The sequence below is a fragment of the Schistocerca gregaria genome, chromosome 2, assembly GCF_023897955.1.
Source record: "Schistocerca gregaria isolate iqSchGreg1 chromosome 2, iqSchGreg1.2, whole genome shotgun sequence".
In the NCBI taxonomy this organism is placed as follows: Eukaryota; Metazoa; Arthropoda; class Insecta; order Orthoptera; family Acrididae; genus Schistocerca; species Schistocerca gregaria.
Genome location: NC_064921.1, coordinates 427,649,299 through 427,672,782, shown reverse-complemented (window position 1 = coordinate 427,672,782; position 23,484 = coordinate 427,649,299). Strand labels below are relative to the sequence as shown.

The following is a 23,484-nucleotide window of genomic DNA, read 5'->3' as shown; positions in this document are numbered from 1 at the left end:
CACCCGGCATCATGGTGTGGGGAGCGATCTCCTACACTGGCCGTACACCTCTGGTGATCGTCGAGGGGACACTGAATAGTGCACGGTACATCCAAACCGTCATCGAACCCATCGTTCTACCATTCCTAGACCGGCAAGGGAACTTGCTGTTCCAACAGGACAATGCACGTCCGCATGTATCCCGTGCCACCCAACGTGCTCTAGAAGGTGTAAGTCAACTACCCTGGCCAGCAAGATCTCCGGATCTGTCCCCCATTGAGCATGTTTGGGACTGGATGAAGCGTCGTCTCACGCGGTCTGCACGTCCAGCACGAACGCTGGTCCAACTGAGGCATGGCAAGCCGTTCCACAGGACTACATCCAGCATCTCTACGATCGTCTCCATGGGAGAATAGCAGCCTGCATTGCTGCGAAAGGTGGATATACACTGTACTAGTGCCGACATTGTGCATGCTCTGTTGCCTGTGTCTGTGGTTCTGTCAGTGTGATCATGTGATGTATCTGACCCCAGGAATGTGTCAATAAAGTTTCCCCTTCCTGGGACAATGAATTCACGGTGTTCTTATTTCAATTTCCAGGAGTGTATTTTGTACTTAACTTTAAAGTCTATTTTCTTGGGTATTTTTGAGAGGTGCATCAACCTACTTTAAAAAATTGATATCCGAGTTCAGAATTACACGTACCAGAATACTTAAATACAATTATCGCGTGGTCTCAGCTCAAGTCTGAAGACTTGAGAGAATAGCGTTTTATTTCCCCAGCACTTTCAGCCTTAAGGATCAAACAACCCTCTGTGAACCAGCACAATGTACTGTCGCCAATTTACCTGTGTTGAAAGGAACAATGAGGCAGTACCTAGTTCATTGAGGGCACCATTTATGCAAAACAAAAGATATAAGAAATGTTATGTATGAGCACACCACATCTGCTTAAGAACCATCAGATCACATACAACTTGGCACTGAAGACTTACTTCTGCTGGTAAGCAGTTCCATAGAGCATTACCTCTGGAAACAATGGAATGACCAACAAAATACCTTTGCTTGGAGGTGTGTGAAAATCATTACATCATAGTGCTCACTTAACATACAATAGAATGCACAATTTGTAGTATTCAACTTCTTGTATGCATTCAACTGTGTCACATTATCTGTGAAGGCGGTTGCTTGCTTTAACCTAAGAAAAGTTTGATATCTATTGTCTGAAAGCACACACTATTCTGCCATTGACACTGAGGTCCTAGGCGGAGGGTTCAGTGAATCATCTTCAGACTAAACTATCACTTAAATCTTTATGAGCATGCTCCAATTTCTCCTGTTTTATTGCAGTGATTACTCCTCCTTATGTCTGTGGGTGTCAATACAACATCTTTGCGATCTGAGGAGAAAGTTGGTGACCAAAATTTCATGAAAAGCTCTTGCTGCAACAAAAAATACCTAAGGTTTAATGAAATCTCTCTCTCTCTCTCTCTCTTTGTGATAACAGAAAAACTTCCCTTCTTTGGACATTTTCGGTGTCTTCCATCAATCCAGGGTTGGGTGTGGGATTGAAGGGACCAGACTGCTAAGGTCATCGGTCCCTTGTTCCACGATAAAATCACTCGGAAAAAAAAAAACTGTCAGTCTTTAAAAACGGAGAACTGAGACAAGGGACGACACAATACAAGAAAGACAGACAAAGACCAGACAAACGGAACTAAAATCACACCGAGTGTGAAGGTGGTTGGCCGACCATGAAAATAAGGAAAAGCTAACCACCAAATGACATTAAAACCCACAGTTTAAAACCACAGGCCAAAGGCCCAAGTCAATACAGGAAATAAAAGGACAAACACTCAAATCATACGATAAAAACCCCCTGCCCGAATAAAACTCAACACGAGGTCCGCCATAGCAACGTCATCACATAAAAGGGCAGGGAGGGTATCAGGCAGCGCAAACGTCTGCCCGAGTCCTGTTAAAAGCGGGCAGTCCACCAAAATGTGGACCACCGTCAGAGCTGCCCCGCAGCGACATAGCGGTGGGTCCTCCCGGCGCAACAAATGGCCCTGCCTCAGCCACGTGTGGCCAACGCGCAGCCGGCAGAGGACGACAGAGTCCTTCCGAGAGGCCGGCATGGAGGAGCGCCACACACCGGTCGTCTCCTTCACCGCCCGAAGTTTGTTGGGCATGGGCAGGGTGCGCCACTCGTCACCCCAGGCACCAAGCACTTTCCGGCGCAAAAGCGACAGGAGATCACACCCCATAAGGCCGAGTTCCAGAGCCGGTGAACTCACTGCCTGTTTAGCCAGCGTGTCAACCTGCTCATTGCCCGGGATGCCGACATGACCTGGGGTCCAAACAAAGACCACGGAGCGGCCGCAACGGGCAAGAGCATGGAGCGACTCGTGGATGGCCATCACCAGACGGGAATGAGGAAAGCACTGGTCAAGAGCTAGTAAACCACTCAGGGAGTCACTACAGATGACAAACGACTCACCTGAGTGGGAGCGGATATACTCTAGGGCGCGATAGATGGCAACCAACTCGGCAGTGTATACACTGTTCCCGGGTGCCAGCGACCGTTGCTCACAATGATCCTCTAGAGTAAGAGCGTAACCAGTGCGACCAGAGACCATCGAACCGTCGGTATAGGCCACGGCAGATCCGGGAAACTCGGCAAGGAGAGAAACAAAGCGGCGGCGGAGGGCCGGAGGAGGGACCGAGTCTTTCGGACCCTGTGCCAAATCCAGCCGAATGCATGGTCGGCGCACACACCAAGGGGGCAGATGGAGATTGGCCCGGAAAACAGGCGGGAGAGGAAAAAACTCAATCCCACACAGTAGAGCCCGGATGCGAACCGCGATCGTACACCCTGACCGGGGCCGCCTGTCTGGAAGATGGACGATCGAGTGCGGGAACAGGAGACGGTAGTTGGGATGCCCTGGCAAGCTACAAACGTGGGCAGCATAAGCGGTCAGAAGTCGGTCGCGCCGGATCCGCAATGGAGGAACACCAGCCTCCACAAGTAAGCTGTCAACAGGGCTTGTCCGAAATGCTCCTGTGGCGAGTCGGATCCCGCAGCGATGGATGGGATCCAGCAATTGCAACGCTGATGGCGATGCCGAACCATAAGCCACACACCCATAATCAAGGCAGGACTGGATCAGCGCTTGATACAGCCGGAGAAGGGTGGACCGATCGGCACCCCATCCGGTGTGGCTAAGGCAACGGAGAGCGTTTAAATGCCGCCAGCATGTTTGTTTAAGATGCCTAATATGAGGCAGCCAAGTCAACCGGGCATCAAATACCAGTCCCAAGAACCGATGCGTCTCTACCACAGCAAGAGGTTCACTGTCAAGGTAAAGGCGTGGCTCAGGGTGAACCGTGCGACGCCGGCAGAAATGCATAACGCAGGTCTTAGCGGCCGAAAACTGGAAGCCGTGCGCTACAGCCCACGACTGCGCCTTGCGGATAGCGCCTTGCAGCTGGCGCTCAGCAACTGCAATGCCAGCGGGCTGTAGTAGAGGCAGAAGTCGTCTGCATACAACGAAGCTGCGACGGACGATCCCACCGCCTCAGCGAGCCCATTGATCGCAATTAAAAACAGGGAGACACTGAGGACAGACCCCTGTGGGACCCCGTTCTCCTGGACCCGGGAGGAACTACGAGACGCAGCAACTTGCACGCGGAAGGAACGAGACGACAGAAAATTCTGAATAAAAATCGGGAGCGGGCCCCTAAGACCCCACCCATGAAGTGTGGCCAGGATGTGATATCGCCAAGTCGTATCGTACGCCTTCCGCATGTCGAAGAAGACGGCAACCAGATGTTGGCGGCGTGCAAAGGCTGTACGGACGGCAGACTCTAAGGAGACCAGATTATCGACGGCAGAGCGGCCTTTACGGAACCCACCCTGAGACGGAGCCAGAATGCCTCGAGACTCGAGGAGCCAACTCAACCTCCGGCTCACCATACGTTCTAGCAACTTGCAAAGAACGTTGGTGAGGCTTATGGGGCGGTAGCTGTCCACCTCCAGCGGGTTCTTGCCAGGTTTCAACACGGGGAGGACGATGCTTTCTCGCCATTGAGACGGGAACACACCCTCAACCCAGATGCGGTTGAAAACATCTAGGAGGCGTCGCTGGCAAGTCACAGAGAGGTGTTTCAGCATCTGGCTGTGGATGCGGTCTGGCCCAGGAGCCGTATCAGGGCAAGCAGATAGTGCACTCTGGAATTCCCAGTCGCTGAAAGGAGCATTGTACGACTCCGCGTGGCGCGTGTGAAAGGAAAGCCTCCAACTTTCCAACCGCTCTTTCCGGGAGCGGAAGGCCAATGGGTAATTCGTAGATGCGGAACACTGAGCAAAATGCGCTGCTAACTGGTCCGCAATCGTGTCGGAGTCAGTACACACCACTCACCACTCCATTCAACGAAAGCCCAGGGACAGAGACAGGCGGCCGATAGCCATGGAGTCGCCTAATCTTAGCCCAAACCTGCGATGCAGAGGTACTGACGCCAATGGTGGAAACATACCGTTCCCAGCACTCCTGTTTCAGTTGGCGAATAAGGCGTCGGGCACGGGCACGGAGCTGTTTAAAAACGATGAGGTTCTCCAAGGACAAGTGCCGCTAGTGGCGTTGGAGAGCCCGCCGGCGATCTCTAATCGCCTCTGCGATCTCGGGCGCCCACCAAGGCACAGTCCTCCGCCGAGGGGACCCGGATGAACAGGGAATCGCAGATGCTGCCGCAGAAACGATGCCGGTGGTGACCGACTGAACCACCGCATCAATGGTGTCAGGGGAAGGAGGTGCGATAGTGGCGAGAGAGGAGAACAAGCCCCAATCAGCCTTATTCAGAGCCCATCTGGAGGGGCGTTCAGAGGAGTGACGCTGTGGTAGTGACAGAAAGATGGGGAAATGGTCACTACCACATAAGACGTCATGGACACTCCAGTGGATGGATGGTGAAAGTCCGGGGCAGCAGATAGAAAGGTCGATGGCCGAAAATGTGCCATGGACTACGCTGAAATGTGTCGGCTCTCCCGTGTTTAAGAGGCAGAGGTCAAGCTGCGAGAGAAGAGTCTCGACATCTCTACCCCGGCCAGTAATCGCGGCGCTACCCCACAGGGGGTTATGGGCGTTAAAGTCGCCCAGTAACACAAAAGGAGGAGGCTGTTGTGCTATCAATGCAGCCAACACATGACGCGAGACATCACCATCTGGCGGAAGATACAAACTGCAGACAGTAATAGGCTGAGGCGTCCACATCCTTACAGCGACAGCCTCTAAAGGTGTGTGAAGAGGTACACTTTCGCTGTAGACAGAGTTAAGGATGTAGACGCAGACTCCACCAGATACCCTCTCATAAGCTGCCCGGTTCTTGTAATAACCCCAATACCCACGTAGGGCAGGGGTCCGCATTGCCGGAAACCAAGTTTCCTGTAGGGCAATGCAGAGGAAAGGGTGACTGCTGATGAGTTGGCGAAGCTCAGCAAGGTGGTGGAAAAAAGCGCTGCAGTTCCACTGGAGTATCGCTTTGTCCATGTCCGAAAACGGCGTGAAGGGGCCGAGGAGGCAGATCACGCCACTGGGTCACCTGCTGCCACCGATGGAGGACCAGTACAATCTGCTTCCATGGTGTCTGAGGGTCCGGCGAGATCCAGGTCCTCAGCGGATGCCCGGATCTCCACCTTATCCTCGGACGCAGAGCCTGTAGGGAGCAGTGGGGTGGATGCCACCGCGTGGTCCTTGGCCTTAGAGGTCTTCTTCTTCATCTTGTCTCTCTGGTCCTTGGGTTTCATTGGCTGGGAGGGCTCCAGCGAGTCAGTCTCCGGGACGGAGGAGGAGCGGGAAGCCCTGCGACCAGCCGCTGGTCTGCTTTTCTTCCATTGGCTGACGTCACCCTTCCCAGAGGCGGAAACCCGGGAAGGAAGGGACCCAAGGGACCCTTTCCGTGCTATTCGAGCCGGGGAAGTTTGAGGATTCCCCAGCTTACAAGTGGGGACTGATGTCCCCGATGGTTGGGGGGTTGCTGCTCCGGAGGCAGGTAGTGCAGGAGCAGCAGGGAGTGAAGTGCCCCCCACCATCAAGGGGGCAGGTGTAGCATTCCGGCTCTGAGAGGTGGCAGTCTGAGGGAGAGCTAATGGGGCCATAACAGTAGTAGCCGCAGCGTAAGAGGCAGTCATTCGAACAGGATGGAGGCGTTCGAACTTCTGCCTGGCCTCAGTGTATGTCAGGCGGTCCAGGGTCTTATACTCCATGATTTTGCGCTCTTTCAGGAAGATCCTGCAGTCCGGCGAGCAAGGCGAGTGGTGCTCTCCGCAGTTTACACAGATGGGAGGCGGAGCACATGGAGTATTGGTATGTGATGGGCGTCCACAATCTCGACATGTGAGGCTGGAAGCACAGCGGGAAGACATATGCCCAAACTTCCAGCACTTAAAGCACCGCATCGGGGGAGGGATATATGGCTTGACGTCACAACGATAGACCATCACCTTGACCTTCTCAGGTAAGGTATCACCCTCGAAGGCCAAGATGAAGGCACCGGTGGCAACCTGCTTATCCCTTGGACCACGATGTACGCGCCGGACGAAGTGAACACCCCGCCGCTCTAAATTGGCGCGAAGCTCGTCATCGGACTGCAATAGAAGGTCCCGATGGAATATTATGCCCTGGACCATATTAAGACTCTTATGGGGCGTGATTGTAACCGGAACATCCCCCAGCTTGTTACAATCGAGTAACCGGCGGGACTGGGCGGAGGACGCCGATTTGATCAAAACCGAGCCCGAGCGCATTTTGGACAAGCCCTCCACCTCCCCGAACTTGTCCTCTAAGTGCTCGACGAAGAACTGAGGCTTCATGGATGTAAAGGATTCACCATCAGCTCTCGTACACACCAGGTAGCGGGGCGAGTATGGTTCGCTGGCATCCTTAGTCTTTCATTCCTCCCATGGTGTAGCCAGGGAGGGGAACAATTTGGGGTCATATGTAGTTGCGTTGTATTGAGCCCTGGAACGCTTAGAGACTGCTGGCGGCTGGCCGCCAGCAAGGGATGATGTACCACGCTTCATTGCGGGTCATCCGCCCTGATGCCACCTACTCCGACCAAGGGCCCTCCCCACGGGCGCCACCCAGCCTCAGCAACGACCACCTGGCAGGATGGCCATTGCCGGGAGTCCCAATGCCCCAAGGAGACAGGCATCTACTCCTTGGCATACGTGGGGAGTTAACGGCGCTGGCATCAGCAGAGCGATCCCTGTGTAGTCAGGGGGCTACAACCAACAGGGTACATGGCGGCCCCATCACAACGTGCTGGATTTCAGGTGATGTAGTCCAATATCGTCATTGGCGCATAAAGCGACACAGCATAGCAGACTGCAAGAACAGATGGAAACTTCTTGTGCTTTTATTTCCATGTGTGAGCAGGATCCATTGCTTCTGAACACCATCATCATGGAAGATGGGACATGGTACTACCAGTTCGATGCCGAATCGAAACAGCAATCTATGTCACGATATTCACCATCTTCTCCACAACCAAAGAAAAGCTGTCTGCAAAAATCCAAGGTGAAAACACTGATCGACTTCTTCGACAGCAATGGCATCATCCACAAGGAAATTATTCCTGCAGGTCAAAGCATTAATATTGCATTTTACCAGCCCATTTTGAATCAATTGCTACAACGTATCCGGCAGGTTCGGCCAGAGTTGCACAGGACTGGTAAATGGATGCTGCTCTGAGACAATGCCCTTGCACACTGTGCTATTTGTGGGCTCCTCGTGCACAAGATGGTGACTGTTCTTGAACACCCTCCGTACTCCCCTGATGTGGCTCTTGCGGACTTCATATACATAATTTTCAGTAAATTAAAATCAGTAGTGTCATATCTCAATGAGGAACTTTGAGCTTTCAGCATAGGACAAGAGCATGTAGGGGAACTACGGCAAAGCAAAAGCTAAAATGCTTAATTCCATTTTCATATGTTCCTTTACAGAGAAATACCCAGGAGAACTGCCCCAATTTAATCTTCGTACCACTGAAAAGATGAACAAAGTAAGTACTAGTGTCAGTGGTGTTGAGAACCAGCTGAAATTTTTTAAACCGAATGAAGCTCTGGGCCCTATGGTTTCCCTGTCAGATTCTATACTGAATTTGCAGCTGAGTTAGTCCCTCTTCTAACTACAATGTACCGTACAGCTCTCTAACAAAAAAGGTGCCCCATTCTTAGCAAAAAGCACAGGTCACATCCGTCTACAAGAAGGATAGTAGAAGTGATCCACAAAACTACTGTCCAGCATCTGACAGATTTGTTGCATAATCTTAGAGTTTATTCTGAGCTCAAACATAATAAGGTATCTAACTGAATGACTTCCTCAATGCCAACCAGCATGGATTACAAAAACATTGGTCACGTGAAACCCAACTCGCACTCTTCTCACATGACGTACTGAAAGCTTTGGATCCAGGGAAGTAGATGCAATATTTCTTGATTTCTGCAGAGCATTTGACTCATAACCACTTGTTATATATGATCATATGAAGTATCAATTTAAATTGGTGACTGGACTGAGGAAGTTTTGGTAGGGAGGACACAGCATGTTATCTTGGATGGAGATTCACTGTCAGATGTAGATGGATGTGTCCCAGGGAAGTGTGTTGGGATCCTTGCTGTTCATGTAGTATGTTAATGAGCTTGCTGACAGTAGTAACCTCAGGCATTTGGTAGATGGTGCAGTACCCTATAATGAGTACTATCTGAAAAAAAGGCTGCATAAATATTCAGTCAGGTATTGGTAAGATTTCAAAGTGGTGCAATGATTGGCAACTTGCTTTTGGTTCAGAAATGTAAAATTGTAAATTTCACAAAACAAGAAAACTTAAGTTTCCTGTGACTATAATATCAATGAGTCACAGTTGGAATCAGGCAATTTGTGCGAATACCTGGGCATAACACTTTGTAGGGATATGAAATGGAATGATCACATAGGCTCAGTCATTTGTAAAGCAAGTTTTAGACTTCGGTTTATTGCAGTCAGCTACAAAGGAGATTGCTTACAAAACACTCATGCACCTGGTTGTAGCATACTGATCAAGTGTGGGGACTCTTACCAGATAGGGCTAACCGGGAATACTGAAAATATACAGAGAAGGGCAGTAAGAATGGACACTGGTTATTTTAATCCTAGGGAGAGTGTCACAGAAATACTTAAGGAACTGAACTGGAAGACTGTTGAAGACAGATGTAAACTATCGTTAGAAAGTATCTTAAAGTTTCAAGAACCCGCTTTGAATGATGACCCTAGGAATATACTACAACCCCTCCGTATCGCTTACAAAGGGACCGTGAGGGTAAGATCTGAATAATTACTACATACACAGAGGCATTCAAACAATCATTCTTCCCACACTCCATTCATCAATGGAGTGGGAGAGACCCAAATAACTGGTACAATGGGATGTATCCTCTGCCATGCACCTCTTTGTTTGCAGAGTACAGATGTAAGCATGCAAGGAAAGAATGAACCCCTTCAGGGCACTGGGGAGGAGGGTGTCAAACCACTTCAACTATCTGGGAGGAATGTGGTGGCAAATCGTCTTTCTGAAGGTAATTGATGCTTGTGGGGTGCCGTATGCGAACAGTCCGAATCATGTGATTGAGTCTGACGTTCCAGCATTGTGTACCCATGATAAATAATGGCAGAAAAATCAGGGATGCAATTTCATTCTCTGCAAATATTCCACAAATGAAAGACCACCGCCAAGCTGAGAAGTGTCTTGTTGGCAATCAGGATGCATCATACTGTGGCTTTTGAAATGCTCTAACCTTGAAATCAGTGTGCACAAACATAGCACAACTAACAGATCCATATTTTTCCATATTTTAAGCATCCAGTAACAGCCATTTTGTGCCTCCAGCATCCTCTGACATTAATTAAGCAATGATAAATGTGGGGAGATCTGTAATCTATAGCATGAAGATAATTCTCGGTGGAATAGCTGTCACTATTCAGCACTGAATAAGAAAGTGATTTACTTCACTGAAGCCTGTGTCTGCTACTACAAAATACAGCAGCTGACTTTGGCCTTGCTATGTTTGCCCAAATCAAGAATTCACTGTATGCATTTGATGTAGTGACACACGAAAGTTCACTACCTAGAGGTGCAGCGTGTTGGTTAATATATCAGAGATATTCCACGCGATGACATGCCAAACTAGAGAGAGAGAGAGAGAGAGAGAGAGACAGAGAGAGAGAGAGAGAGAGAGATAGAAGCCAAATCTTATTTAATTGTTCAGGAGTATATGCCCAAAGATATAAGTTGAAGACTAACAGAAATAAAGAACGTAACTATATCAGCCCTAAATTTCACTTGTGGGTTTCGAATCATCTTGATGAAAAAATAGTTCACCTAGAGACCTGCTTTAGAATGCCCATGATTTAGACTCTTTCACCCATTTCATTAGTTCAGAATTTCTTAGATAGGAAGTTGCTTTAACCTCTTGGCCCCTATAGTTTTTGCCTCAGACCATTTTATTCATTTTGTTTTGAAGTACCATTACCTTTAGCATGAATCCACCAATGCTACTGAAACCCTGAATCAGGACTTCAGTATTATAAGAAAATATCTAAGGTAAGATTGTTTGTGAATCTGGTCATACATGACAACATTTGGTAGTCCTAGGCTGCTAAATAATCATTTACAGCATTTATTCTTTAATGTAATAAATATGTCCTACATGATACCAACCTGGAAATGTATCAGGTATTCCACAGTTTTGCGGCCCCCCTTGTCTGTTTTCACTAAAACCTTCAGCACCTAAAACAGCAACAGAGAAGAATGAAAGCAAATATGGACTAATAAAGAATGTACATAAATGAATATGGCAAGTGATTACACTGTGTATACAGGAAACTAATAAAAAACATAAATGGCAATGATAAATATAAATTAAGGAGTATGTTAGGAAACATAGGATTGAGGTTAGGTAAATTTGAAAGTACAATATAATGAAAATTGGTGCTTATCAGTTGACTGGCCCCCATTTCTGGCACAATGTCTGTACTTGTTTGGCTTCCTTATAGAATTCTTGTATAGGTGCTATGAACCACATGATTACAGCAGTATGATGCATGACACTTGTAAATAATGAAGATGGGTACTAGGTCTGTAAAACCTATTAAGTAAATAAGATTTCTTTTCTGCAACTGGTTGTTGATTATTTCAGTACATTCAGATACAGTTGCTAAAGAGGGATACAATATTATAACATTTACAGAAATGTATCATCAGGCTGCTTTGGATTCTGTTCTTGGTCATCCTCATCAATCTGTGATATCAAAAATTGTTGTAACATATCCAGGTACACTTTCTTGTTGATGGTTCTCTCATGAAAAAAAAGGGCCGTACACTTTATTCTGGCTCAATACACAAAAAAATTAAGTTTAGGGTTATCACGAACGTGTTGTAATGTTTGATATGGATTTTTGCTGCCCCAAATCCTATTGTTGTGAGAGTTACGCTTACCACTTGCCAAACCAACTCCTCAGAAAAGATGATTTTGTCTGAGAAATGTTCATCCTCATGTAACCTATTTAACATATCCGACAGAAGTTCTACTGACCAATTTTATCCGTGTCTTATTGCTCGTATGATCATCAGTCAGTACGGTTTTCAAATGCAAACAGTCTCTCAACATACGCCAAACAGTCGTATGTGGGATTTGCAGTTCGCGAGATGCACACCAGGTTGATTTTGTAGGGCTGTTGACGAAACGTTGTCCCACTCCCTCAACACGTCGTCAGATGTGCTTGGACGACCTGATGATTTCCTATGTCTTACCAAGCACCCTGTTTCGACAAAACATTTATGCCACTCATAAATTGTAAACCTAGTAGTAGGATCTTTAGCATACTTGGTACGGAAATTACATTGAATTATTGTCGCCGACTTCTATTCTTCAAAGCAAAACACACAGCTCGCATACTTGATTCCAGTGAAGTCCGCCACTTTTAACGCAACTGCCGCTAGTGCTCCTTACGGTGTGATTCGGCACTAGCAAACTAGGTGAGAAAACTTTATGTATTTCCCCACAAATTGATACAACAATCATCTATGTAGATACTATGAGTTAATTTATATGAATTTTCAAAGTTGTAAAGTTTTTAAACACCCTGTACTTTAATTGTGGTTTCAGGTACAGGATGTTTCAAACCACAATTAAACTAGCAGGTCAAAAGCATTGCACAATAAAATGACATATCCAAAATTCTATAACACGAATCCTTTACAAAAATGTCAGACAGTCTACTCTGAACTTCACCAAACAAAATGTGACAATGGTGTAAGAGTTAAACCAGTTTATACAATGGATGTTGCAGCTGTTATGCAACAATTTCACGAACATTGCACAGTTAAATTTTGACATTTGTAACCACTTTGGTTCTGTAGCTATTACAGCAAAAAATAACATTCCCCAAAGAATACTACAAAATTGTAGAAGATAAGATATATTAGATTTCCAGTAGAACATGGGTGTTTTTCGAACATACTTCCACCTGCTTTTCTTTTTAGGGCCATATACGCTCTTTCATCTTCCCATGAACCATGGACCTTGCCGTTGGTGGGGAGGCTTGCGTGCCTCAGCTATACAGATGGCCGTACCGTAGGTGCAACCAGAACGGAGGGGTATCTGTTGAGAGGCCAGACAAATGCGTGGATCCTGAAGAGGGGCAGCAGCCTTTTCAGTAGTTGCAGGGGCAACAGTCTGGATGATTGACTGATCTGGCCTTGTAACAATAACCAAAACGGCCTTGCTTTGCTGGTACTGCAAACGGTTGAAAGCAAGGGGAAACTACAGTCTTAATTTTCCCCGAGGGCATGCAGCTTTACTGTATGTTTAATGATGATGGTGCCCTCTTGGGTAAAATATTCTGGAGGTAAAATAGTCCCCCATTCGGATCTTTGGGCGGGGACTACTCAAGAGGATAACATTATCAGGAGAAAGAAAACTGGCGTTCTACAGATCAGAGCGTGGAATGTCAGATCCCTTAATCGGGCAGGTAGGTTAGAAAATTTAAAAAGGGAAATGGATAGGTTAAAGTTAGATATAGTGGGAATTAGTGAAGTTCGGTGGCAGGAGGAACAAGACTTATGGTCAGGTGACTACAGGGTTATAAATACAAAATCAAATAAGGGTAATGCAGGAGTAGGTTTAATAATGAATAAAAAATAGTGTGGGTAAGCTACTACAAACAGCATAGTGAACGCATTATTGTGGCCAAGATAGACACAAAGCCCATGCCTACTACAGTAGTACAAGTTTATATGCCAACTAGCTCTGCAGATGACAAAGAAATTGAAGAAATGTATGACGAAATAAGAGAAATTATTCAGATAGTGAAGGGAGTCGAAAATTTAATAGTCCTGGGTGACTGGAATTCGGTAGTGGGAAAAGGGAGAGAAGGAAACTTAATAGGTGAATATGGATTGGGGCTAAGGAATGAAAGAGGAAGCCGCCTTGTAGAATTTTGCACAGAGCACAAAATCATAGCTAACACTTTGTTCAAGAATCGTAAAAGAAGATTGTACACATGGAAGAAGCCTGGAGATACTGACAGATTTCAGATAGGTTATATAATGGTAAGACAGAGATTTAGGAACCAGGTTTTAAATTTTAAGACATTTCCAGGGGCAGATGTGGACTCTGACCACAATCTATTGGTTATGAACTGTAGATTGAAACTGAAGAAACTGCAAAAATGTGGGAATATAAGGAGATGGGACCTGGATAAACTGAAAGAACCACAGGTTGTACAGAGTTTCAGGGAGAGTGCAAGGGAACAAATGCCAGGAAAGGGGGAAAGAAATACAGTAGAAGAAGAATGGGTAGCTTTGAGGGATGAAATAGTGAAGGCAGCAGAGGATCAAGTAGGTAAAAAGACAAGGGCTAGTAGAAATCCTTGGGTAACAGAAGAAATATTGTATTTAATTGATGAAAGGAGAAAATATAAAAATGCAGTAAATGAAGCAGGCAAAAAGGAATACAAACGACTCAAAAATGAGGTCGACAGGAAGTGCAAAATGGCTAAGCAGGCATGGCTAGAGGATAAATGTAAGGATGTAGAGGTTCATCTCACTAGGTATAAGATAGATACTGCCTACAGGAAAATTAAAGAGACCTTTGGAGATAAGAGAACCACTTGTAGGAACATCAAGAGCTCAGATGGAAACCCAGTTCTAAGCAAAGAAGGGAAAGCAGAGAGGTGGAAGGGGTATGTAGAGGGTCTATACAGGAGCGATGTACTTGAGGACAATATTATGGAAATGGAAGAGGATGTAGATGAAGACGAAATGGGAGATACGATACTGCGTGAAGAGCTTGACAGAGCACTGTAAGACGTTAGTCAAAACAAGGCCCCGGGAGTAGACAACATTCCATTAGAACTACTGACGGTCTTGGGAGAGCCAGTCCTGACAAAACACTACCATCTGGTGAGCAAGATGTTTGAGACAGGCAAAATTCCCTCAGACTTCAAGAAGAATATAATAATTCCACTCCCAAAGAAAGCAGGTGTTGACAGATGTGAAAATTACTGAACTATCAGTTTAATAAGTCACGGCAGCAAAATAATAATGCGAATTCTTTACAGACGAATGGAAAAACTGATAGAAGCCGACCTTGGAGAAGATCAGTTTGGATTCCGTAGAAATATTGGAACATGTGAGGCAATACTAACCCTACAACTTATCTTAGAAGCTAGATTAAGGAAAGGCAAACCTACATTTCTAGCATTTGTAGACTTACAGGAAGCTTTTGATAATGTTAACTGGAATACTCTCTTTCAAATTCTGAAGGTGGCAGGGGTAAAATACAGGGCGCGTAAGGCTATTTGCAATTTGTATAGAAACCAAATGGCAGTTATAAGAGTAGACGGGCATGAAAGGGAAGCAGTGGTTGGGAAGTGAGTGAGACAGGGTTGTAGCCTCTCCACAATGTTATTCAATCTGTATATTGAGCAAGCAGTAAAGGAAACAAAAGAAAAATTTGGAGTAGGTATTAAAATCCACGGAGGAGAAATAAAAACTTTGAGGTTTGCCAATGACATTGCTGTCTCTGACAGAGAATTACAAAGGACTTGGAAGAGCAGTTGAACGGAATGGATAGTGTCTTGAAAGGAGGATATAAGATGAGCATCAACAAAAGCAAAACGGGGATAATGGAATGTAGTCAAATTAAGTCGGGTGATGCTGAGGGTATTGGATTAGGAAATGAGGCACTTCAAGTAGTAAAGGAGTTTTGCTATTTGGAGAGCAAAATAACTGATGATGGTCGAAGTAGAGAGGATATAAAATGTAGACTGGCAATGGCAAGGAAAGCGTTTCTGAAGAAGAGAAATTTGTTAACATCGAGTATAGATTTAAGTGTCAGGAAGTCATTTCTGAAAGTATTTGTATGGAGTGTAGCCATGTACGGAAGTGAAACATGGACGATAAATAGTTTGGACAAGAAGAGAATAGAAGCTTTCGAAATGTGGTGCTACAGAAGAATGCTGAAGATTAGATGGGTAGATCACATAACTAATGAGGAGGTGTTGAATAGGATTGGGGAGAAGAGAAGTTTGTGGTACAACTTGACCAGAAGAAGGGATGGTTGGTAGGACATGTTTTGAGGCATCAAGGGATCACAAATTTAGCACTGGAGGGCAGTGTGGAGGGTAAAAATCGTAGAGGGAGACCAAGAGATGAATACAGTAAGCAGATACAGAAGGATGTAGGTTGCAATAGGTACTGGGAGATAAAAAAGCTTGCACAGGATAGAGTAGCATGGAGAGCTGCATCAAACCAGTCTCAAGACTGAAGACCACAAAACAACAACAACAACAACAACAACGCTCTTTCATTGCAAAATGAAATGTTTGTTTAGTTACAGCATGGTCTTTCTAATGAAAACAGTATAGAGGAGTTTGCACAAGGTCCTTTTTGTAAAAGTTGGTAAAAAATATCTACATTTGCCATTGTTACGAAAATGCTCTTCTTTGCCCTCAATTTGTAAATAATTGGAAAGTTATTACATGCCAAGTTTCAGGTTTATACCACAATTATTTCCGTAGATAAAGCTAAATTTCACCTTTTTAGAGGCTCTCTTCAGCTGGCTTTGCTGCAAATTAATATCTATAAAAATTACTCAAGAAATCTTTTTATTATTATTTGGCTTATAAGAGGGTGCAGAAAGTTGTACAAGATGGCTTACATTTGTTTCTTTCAAGAAAATACTGTGAGAGATGATGTGTCCCGAATTTGCTGAAAACCTGGAGTGCACTGGGGGTCAAAAGAGTGACTATATCTGCAAGTATTGGATTGGTGATGGTGAAACCTTACAGATGTTTACTGGAAACATGTGGGAATGTTCATACAAAGTCATACCAAACCCATGATGGTCATGCAGGAACCTCTAGACAACTTGTCATGGCATGACCCAGCCTTTAAATTTGTGTTTATCAGGTAAACAGAATTTAGCGGATTTACTACTCATGTGGATGACTTCACACTTATTATTTAGAGTCAACTGCAACTTTTTTCACCCTATAGATATCTTACTGAAATCTCTCTGTAATTGGTTTTAATCTTCTGATCACTCTACTAGACTGTAAATGACAGCATCATCAGCAAACTAACTAAGAAAGCTGCTAAGATAGTTGGTTGGTTGATTGGGGTTGAAGGGACCAAACAGCAAGGTCATCAGTCCCTTGTTACAAAGGCGGTCAGTTCCGACAGAGGGACAGCTCAGAAGAGTCAAAAACGATAAAAGGTAAAAGGTAAAAGGCTAAAAAAGTGCAGTTGTGTCGTCAATGATAAAAACACAAGGAGGGAAGTCAGTAAATGGGCAACCTCAAGAGAGGAAATATCCCACCTGTGATGCAGTACAAGCAAGACCACATGCTATTTAAAAGCGTTCAACCGCCAGAGTGTAAAAGGGCGGATTGTAAAAGGGATTAAACAAACCTAAAAGGCGATAAAAACAGTAAAAGGGAAAAAAGAAGGAACATGGCCAGGGAGGGGAGTCAGGAATCTCCAAGCACAGCCTACAGTGGGAGACATCCCAACCCTCACCGCCCTGCCCCTACTCCAGAGGGAGATGAAAATCCTTAAAACTGAGAATAAAAACCATTTTCACGGAGGAAACTGAGAACCAGTTCAACCATCCGGGAATCATCTGCTAATATTAAGGGTAAAGTGCAGGGAAGTCTGTACTTAGTACGCAGAGCTGAAAGAAGGGGGCATTCCACCAAAATGTGGGCCACTGACTGGAAAGCTCCACAACCACAAAGTGGGGGTGGCTCACCACGCAAAAGAAAACCATGGGTCAGCCTGGTATGGCCGATGCGAAGACGACAGAGGGTGGTTGAGTCCTTTCGCGAGAGGCGTAAGGAAGAACGCCATGGGACAGGTGTCACCTTAATCGCACGAAGTTTATTAGACAAGGAGGTAGCCTCCCAGGATGTGGCCCATGATTGCGCAAAGTGGGATTTGAGATGAAGCCGTAAATCCGCCACAGGAGGGGTGACAGGGAATGGGGGGTAAGTGACTGCTCCCCCAGCCAAACGATCAGCAAGCTCATTTCCTTGGATGCCCACATGGCCAGGGACCCAAAGGAAGCTAACAGAACAAGCAGCATGGTGGAGATCAGCGAGATTGTCATGGATGGAGGAGACCAAGGGATGACGGGAGAAACACTGGTCAAGTGCCTGAAGGCCACTCTGAGTCTGTACATAACAAAACGCGATTGAGCTTGGACTGTTTAATAAAGGCCAGGGCCCGGGAGACCGCCATCAATTCCGCAGTGAACACCCCACATGCATTTGGCAGGAGATGATTTTCCATGCCTACAGAGGAGGTGAAGGCATAGCCCACACGATCAGCAGATTTAGAGCCATCAGTGTAAAAAACAACAGCATCCCGAAACTCAGATAAAATGCGGCGGAAAAAACAACGGAACACCATCGGGGGAACGGAATCTTTCGGACCTCAGCAGAGATCCATCCGAACTCGGGGCCGAGGAACTAACCAAGGAGGTGTGTTGGGGAGGGAACGTGGGATACAGGAAAAGGAAGGAAGCTGAAAATCACGGCGAAGAGACGCTAGGCGGAGCCCAACCGGTAAACCCGCCCGAGGGCGGGAGTCAGGTGGGCGACTTCCTTGGGCAGGGAACAGGATAGAATAGGAAGGATGAGTGGGAGAGGAACGGACAGCGATTGCATACGAAACCAGAAGCTGGGAGCGCCGAACGGAAAGGGGGGGGATCCCAGCCTCAACCAGGAGACTATCAACAGGGCTAGTCGGGAAGGCACCGATGGCCAAACGGATACCACGATGGTGGACCGGATCCAAGAGGCGCAATGTAGAAGGGGCAGCTGAACCGTTAACTTGACAACCATAGTCCAAGCGAGACAACACTAAGGCCCAATAAAGGTGGAGGAGAGTGGAACGGTCAGCACCCCAAGAGGTGTGGGCAAGGAAGCGAAGGACGTTTAGTTTACGGAAACATCCTATCTTCAGGCGTCTGATATGAGGCAGCCAAGTGAGCTTGTTGTCGAAAAGAAGGCCAAGGAAACGAAACTGTGGGACCACAGGTAATCGTTGTGCATTGAGATAGAGCTCTGGATCGGGGTGGACTGTCACACGGCGACAAAAGTGGACCACTCGCGATTTTAAAGGAGAAAACTGAAATCCGTGTGAGATGGTCCATGCAGAGGCACGCCGTATAGCACCCTGGAGCTGCCGCTCTGCAGCGGCCATCGAAGAGGAACTAACCCAAATGCAGAAATCATCCACATACAGAGCAGGAGTGACCAAAGGACCGACGGAGGCCACAAGTCCATCTATAGCAATGAGGAACAGAAGTACACTCAATACGGAACCCTGAGGGATGCCATTCTCCTGGGTTCGCGGAGAACTTAAAACTGTACCAACCCTAACCCTAAACGAACGATGAAACAAGAACTGGCGGATAAAAATCGGGAGTGGGCCCCGAAGACCCCACTCATGAAGTGTAAGTAAGATATGATGGCGCCAAGCCGTATCATAGGCCTTGCGAAGGTCGAAAAATACAACAACCAAATGGCGGCGCTGGGAAAAGGCCTGCCGAACTGCGGATTCCAAGCGAAGTAAATGATCGATCGGAGACCGTCCCTCTCGGAAGCCACACTGGTAAGGGGACAACAGACGCTGAGATTCGAGGACCCAAGTGAGCCGACGGGCTACCATCCGTTCAAGTAACTTACAAACAACGTTCGTCAGACTAATTGGCCGATAGCTGTCGACGAACAGGGGGTTCTTACCGGGCTTAATGACGGGAACCACGATGCTATCCCTCCATTGAGAAGGGAAGTCACCCTGGAGCCAAATACGGTTAAATACCCGGAGAAGATGTCGCTGTTGTGGAACACTGAGATGTTGAAGCAGTTGGTTATGAATGGAGTCTGGGCCAGGGGCCGTATCATGAGAAGAGGAGAGTGCGGAAAGAAGTTCCCATTCAGTAAAAGCGTCGTTGTATGATTCTGACTGGCTGGGGCTAAAACATAAGGCGGAAGCTTCGGCCCGCTGTTTCTGGGGAAGGAAAGCAGCCGGATAGGAGGCTGATGCCGACGCTGTTGCAAAATGGGTCGCAAGGTGTTCCGCGAGAATCAACGGGTCCATGCAAAGGCCATCCGGGAGGTGAAGACCCGGGAGGGTAGACTGCCGATGGCAACCTTGGAGAGAGCGAAGTGTAGCCCATACCCGCGACAGAGGGACAGCAGAACCGAGGGAAGAAACAAAGCGTTCCCAACACATCCGTTTGCTCCGTTTGATTAAGTAACGGGCTTTTGCGCGAAGGCGTTTAAAGGTAATAAGATTGGCAACGGATGGATGCCTCTTAAGGTGTTGCAAAGCTCGACGGCGATCACGGATGGCAACGGCAATGTCCGAACTCCACCAAGGGACCTGCCGGCGGCGAAATGGTCCAGATGAGCGCGGGATAGCAAGGCTAGCAGTGTGAACAATCGCGTCAGACATGTCACGTATGACATCATCAATACCATCCGACAATGAGGGAGAAAAAACGACCTGTGCAGTATACAGAGGCCAATTGGCACGTTGGAAGGACCAACGAGGTGATCTGTCCATGGGGGAGCGGGAAGGGAGCGAGAGAATCAACGGGAAGTGGTCACTATCGCAAAGGTCGTCGTGCGGTGACCATTGTAGGGAAGGGAGGAGGGAGGGAGAAGAGAGAGAAAGATCAATGGCAGAAAAGCTACCATGACCGGCACTGAAATGGGTAGGGGAGCCATCGTTAAGAAGACACAAGTCGTGGTCGGTAATAAACTGGTCAATGAGATGACCCCGACTAGATGGAAATGCACTGCCCCACAAGGGATGATGTGCATTAAAATCGCCAAGTATAAGGAAGGGAGGAGGAAGTTGCTGAAGGAGGGCACTTAAGGAGGCAGGTGTAGGAGTTCTGTCAGGAGGGAGATACAGATTGCAAATTGTGACCCCAGAGTCCAGGTGGATCCTAACAGCAACTGCTTCCAATGTAGTTTGGAGAGGAATCCACGTGCTGGCAATGTCCGTTCGGACCAACGTGCAAACTCCGCCAGACGCCCGTAGATTTCGACAGAAAGCACGGAAGTCACGGAGGGTTGGTGAGTGACCACCAGTAAAATGAGTTTCTTGTAGAACCACACAAGCCGCAGAGTAAAACGAAAGAAGGGATTGCAACTCCGGTAGGTGACGGTAATAGCCATTACAGTTCCATTGGATAGCCAAAGAACGATGAGTCAATTGGGGGGTGAACAGGCTAATGTCAGTCATGCCGGTGGGTCACCACCCGTCACCGACAAGGAGGGGGCGACATCCATGAATAACAGGTCAGAGTCAGGTTGTGAAGATGGGGACGAGACCTCTGGCGACACCAGAGACTCCTTGTCCCGGGACTTGTGCTTCTTCTTTCTTTCTGTTTGGGATCGTGGAGGGCTGTGCAACAAAATGGAGCCAGCCACAGCAAGATCGGGAACAGAAAGAGAGCGGGCGATCTGGGGGCCCGCAGACTGTGGTTCTCGTGATGGCCGTGTGGCAGCAGACCTTTGGCCTGGAAGGTGCCGGGAAGGGGGATCCCGCGAGGGGCGCCCATGACCGGCAGACGCCGAAGAAGCAGGACACTTCTCCAGCCGGGGAGAGGAAGCGGTGCCCGGAGGGGATGGTGTGGGAACCGCAGGGGGAGGGGGGAGGAAAGGGGTTCGGGACTGGGGTAAGGAATGAGGGGGAGGGGGTGAAGATACTGCTGAAGCATAACTAGTTGTCAGGGTCACTGGATGAAAGCGTGTATACTTTTTACGGGCCTCGGTATAGGTGAGACGATCAAGAGTCTTATACTCCTGTATCTTTTTCTCTTTCTGATACACTGGGCAATCCAGTGACCGTGAAGAATGATTCCCACGACAATTTACGCACACAGGAGGGGGAACACAGGAACTTCCCTCATGAAACGGATGTCCACAGTCACCACAGAGGGGGGCCTGCGAACAGCGCGAAGACATGTGGCCAAAACGCAAACACTTGAAACATCGCATAGGTGGTGGGATGTATGGCTTCACGTCACACCGATAGACCATAATCTTGACCTTCTCAGGGAGGGTGTCCCCTTCAAAGGCCAAGATAAAGGCACCAGTGTCAACGCGGTTGTCCTTCGGACCCCTCTGAACCCGCCGAACAAAGTGAACCCCCCGCCGGCTTAGATTGTCCCGAAGTTCCTCATCAGATTGAAGGAGGAGGTCTCTATGGAAAATTACACCTTGCACCATGTTCAAGGACTGGTGTGGGGTAATTGACACAGGAATCGTACCAAGATGGGTACAGGCACGGAGAGCTGCAGACTGTGTAGCTGAAGCGGTTTTAATCAACAGCGACCCAGACCGCATCTTGCTGATAGAGTCCACCTCGCCAAACTTGTCTTCGATGTGTTCAACAAAAAACATAGGTTTCGTATGAGTAAAAGTATCCCCATCAGTTCTGGCGCAAACCAGATAGCGAGGGAAAGGTTTCGCCCCCAGCCGACGAGCCTGGCCCTCCTCCCAGGGGGTAGCCACGGAAGGGAAGGCGGAAGGGGCAGAGGAAGCAGCACGTGAAGAATCTTTTCCAGTCAAAGAGACGGCCGGAGAACGGCCAGAGTTGTGGACTCTTATGCGTTTCATGAGCATAGTGTCCGCCCTGATACCACCCACTCCGATCAGGGGCTCTCCTCATGGGCGCCACCCAGCCACAGCAAGGGCCGTCTGGCACGGCGGCCATTGCTGGGAGTTCCGATGCTCCAGGACGACAAGCAACCACTCCTAGGCTTACATGAGGAGGTCACAGCTCAGGAATCAGACGTGTGATCCCTGTGTTTTCAGGGGGCTCAACCAAAAGGGCACATAGCGACCCCACCACACGGGCTGGCTACCGTGCTGGCTATGGACCCTAGCGTCAAACAACGACGTAAAGGAAACGATGGAATCAATGATGATGGCACACGCCGGAGACACTAGGTAAGGTGCTCTTCCCCAAATGGCTCACACTACGGAAGAAAATTTAGTGATGGAGGTCAAACCCCAGAGGGGACCAGAGAATATCAAAAGGATGAAGGAATTACAGAACAAGGCCGAATTGCAAGGTCAACAGAACCAGGAGAATAGCAGGGCCAACATAAGGAGGGACACCATAAGTAGGGACACCAAGAGAGGGAGAGGAGAGGTCGGAGGGAAGGATGAAGGGCAGGAAAGGAGGGGAAGGGAAAGGAAATGCAGCCCGGAAAAAGAAGGAAGGCTGCAATAGCTCGGGGCCCCGTGCTCGCCACGCACGTACTCATGAAAGGACCGCGAGCCCCCTGGGGGGGCTGCTAAGATAGTCTCCTAAATCATTTATATAGATCCAGTACAGCTGAGGGCCTGTAACATTTTGCTGAGGATGCCAGGTATTACTTTCATTTTACTTGATACTTTCCATCAGTTACAACAAACTGTGGCCTTTCTGACAAAGTCATAAATCACATTGCAAAAGTGAGATGAGACTTCATAGGCACACAATGAGATTACCATAGGCATGCAATGTGATTTACAAGGTGTGCGAGCCCTGGGGGCGTTCTGTGGTGTTAACAACAGCCAATGTATGAGACAAATTCCCTTGCTCAACTCCTGGTGGTCTCCAACAGATAGTGTGAGATGGCAGGCACAGATGTGAATGATTAAAATGTTTCTTGTACATTGTACAGTGATCATCCATTGTGATGGTTAGATGTGGTTGACCAGAATCTTGACACTGAGTATGCCTCACATTTTCATGCAGTCCAACAATGGACCACCGTTACATCGAGAGAGAGAGAGAGAGAGAGAGAGAGAGAGAGAGAGAGAGAAGTCTATGAAGTTACCTACGCACAACCCACTCTTGTGTGATACTTTTCTATCTGGGAGTAAGATGACCTTTG

At 47.5% G+C, this 23,484-nt stretch overlaps 1 protein-coding gene across 1 annotated transcript in view; it reads right to left on the bottom strand.

The window, feature by feature from the left end:
• The window catches only part of LOC126324271 (male-specific lethal 3 homolog), a 157,494-nt gene that overhangs the window by 114,880 nt on the left and 19,130 nt on the right, over positions 1 to 23,484 (bottom strand). Inside the window, exon 2 of the mRNA XM_049994946.1 lies at positions 10,734 to 10,802. Coding sequence (XP_049850903.1) covers positions 10,734 to 10,802 — 69 coding nt within the window. The remainder of the gene's footprint in view (positions 1 to 10,733; positions 10,803 to 23,484) is intronic.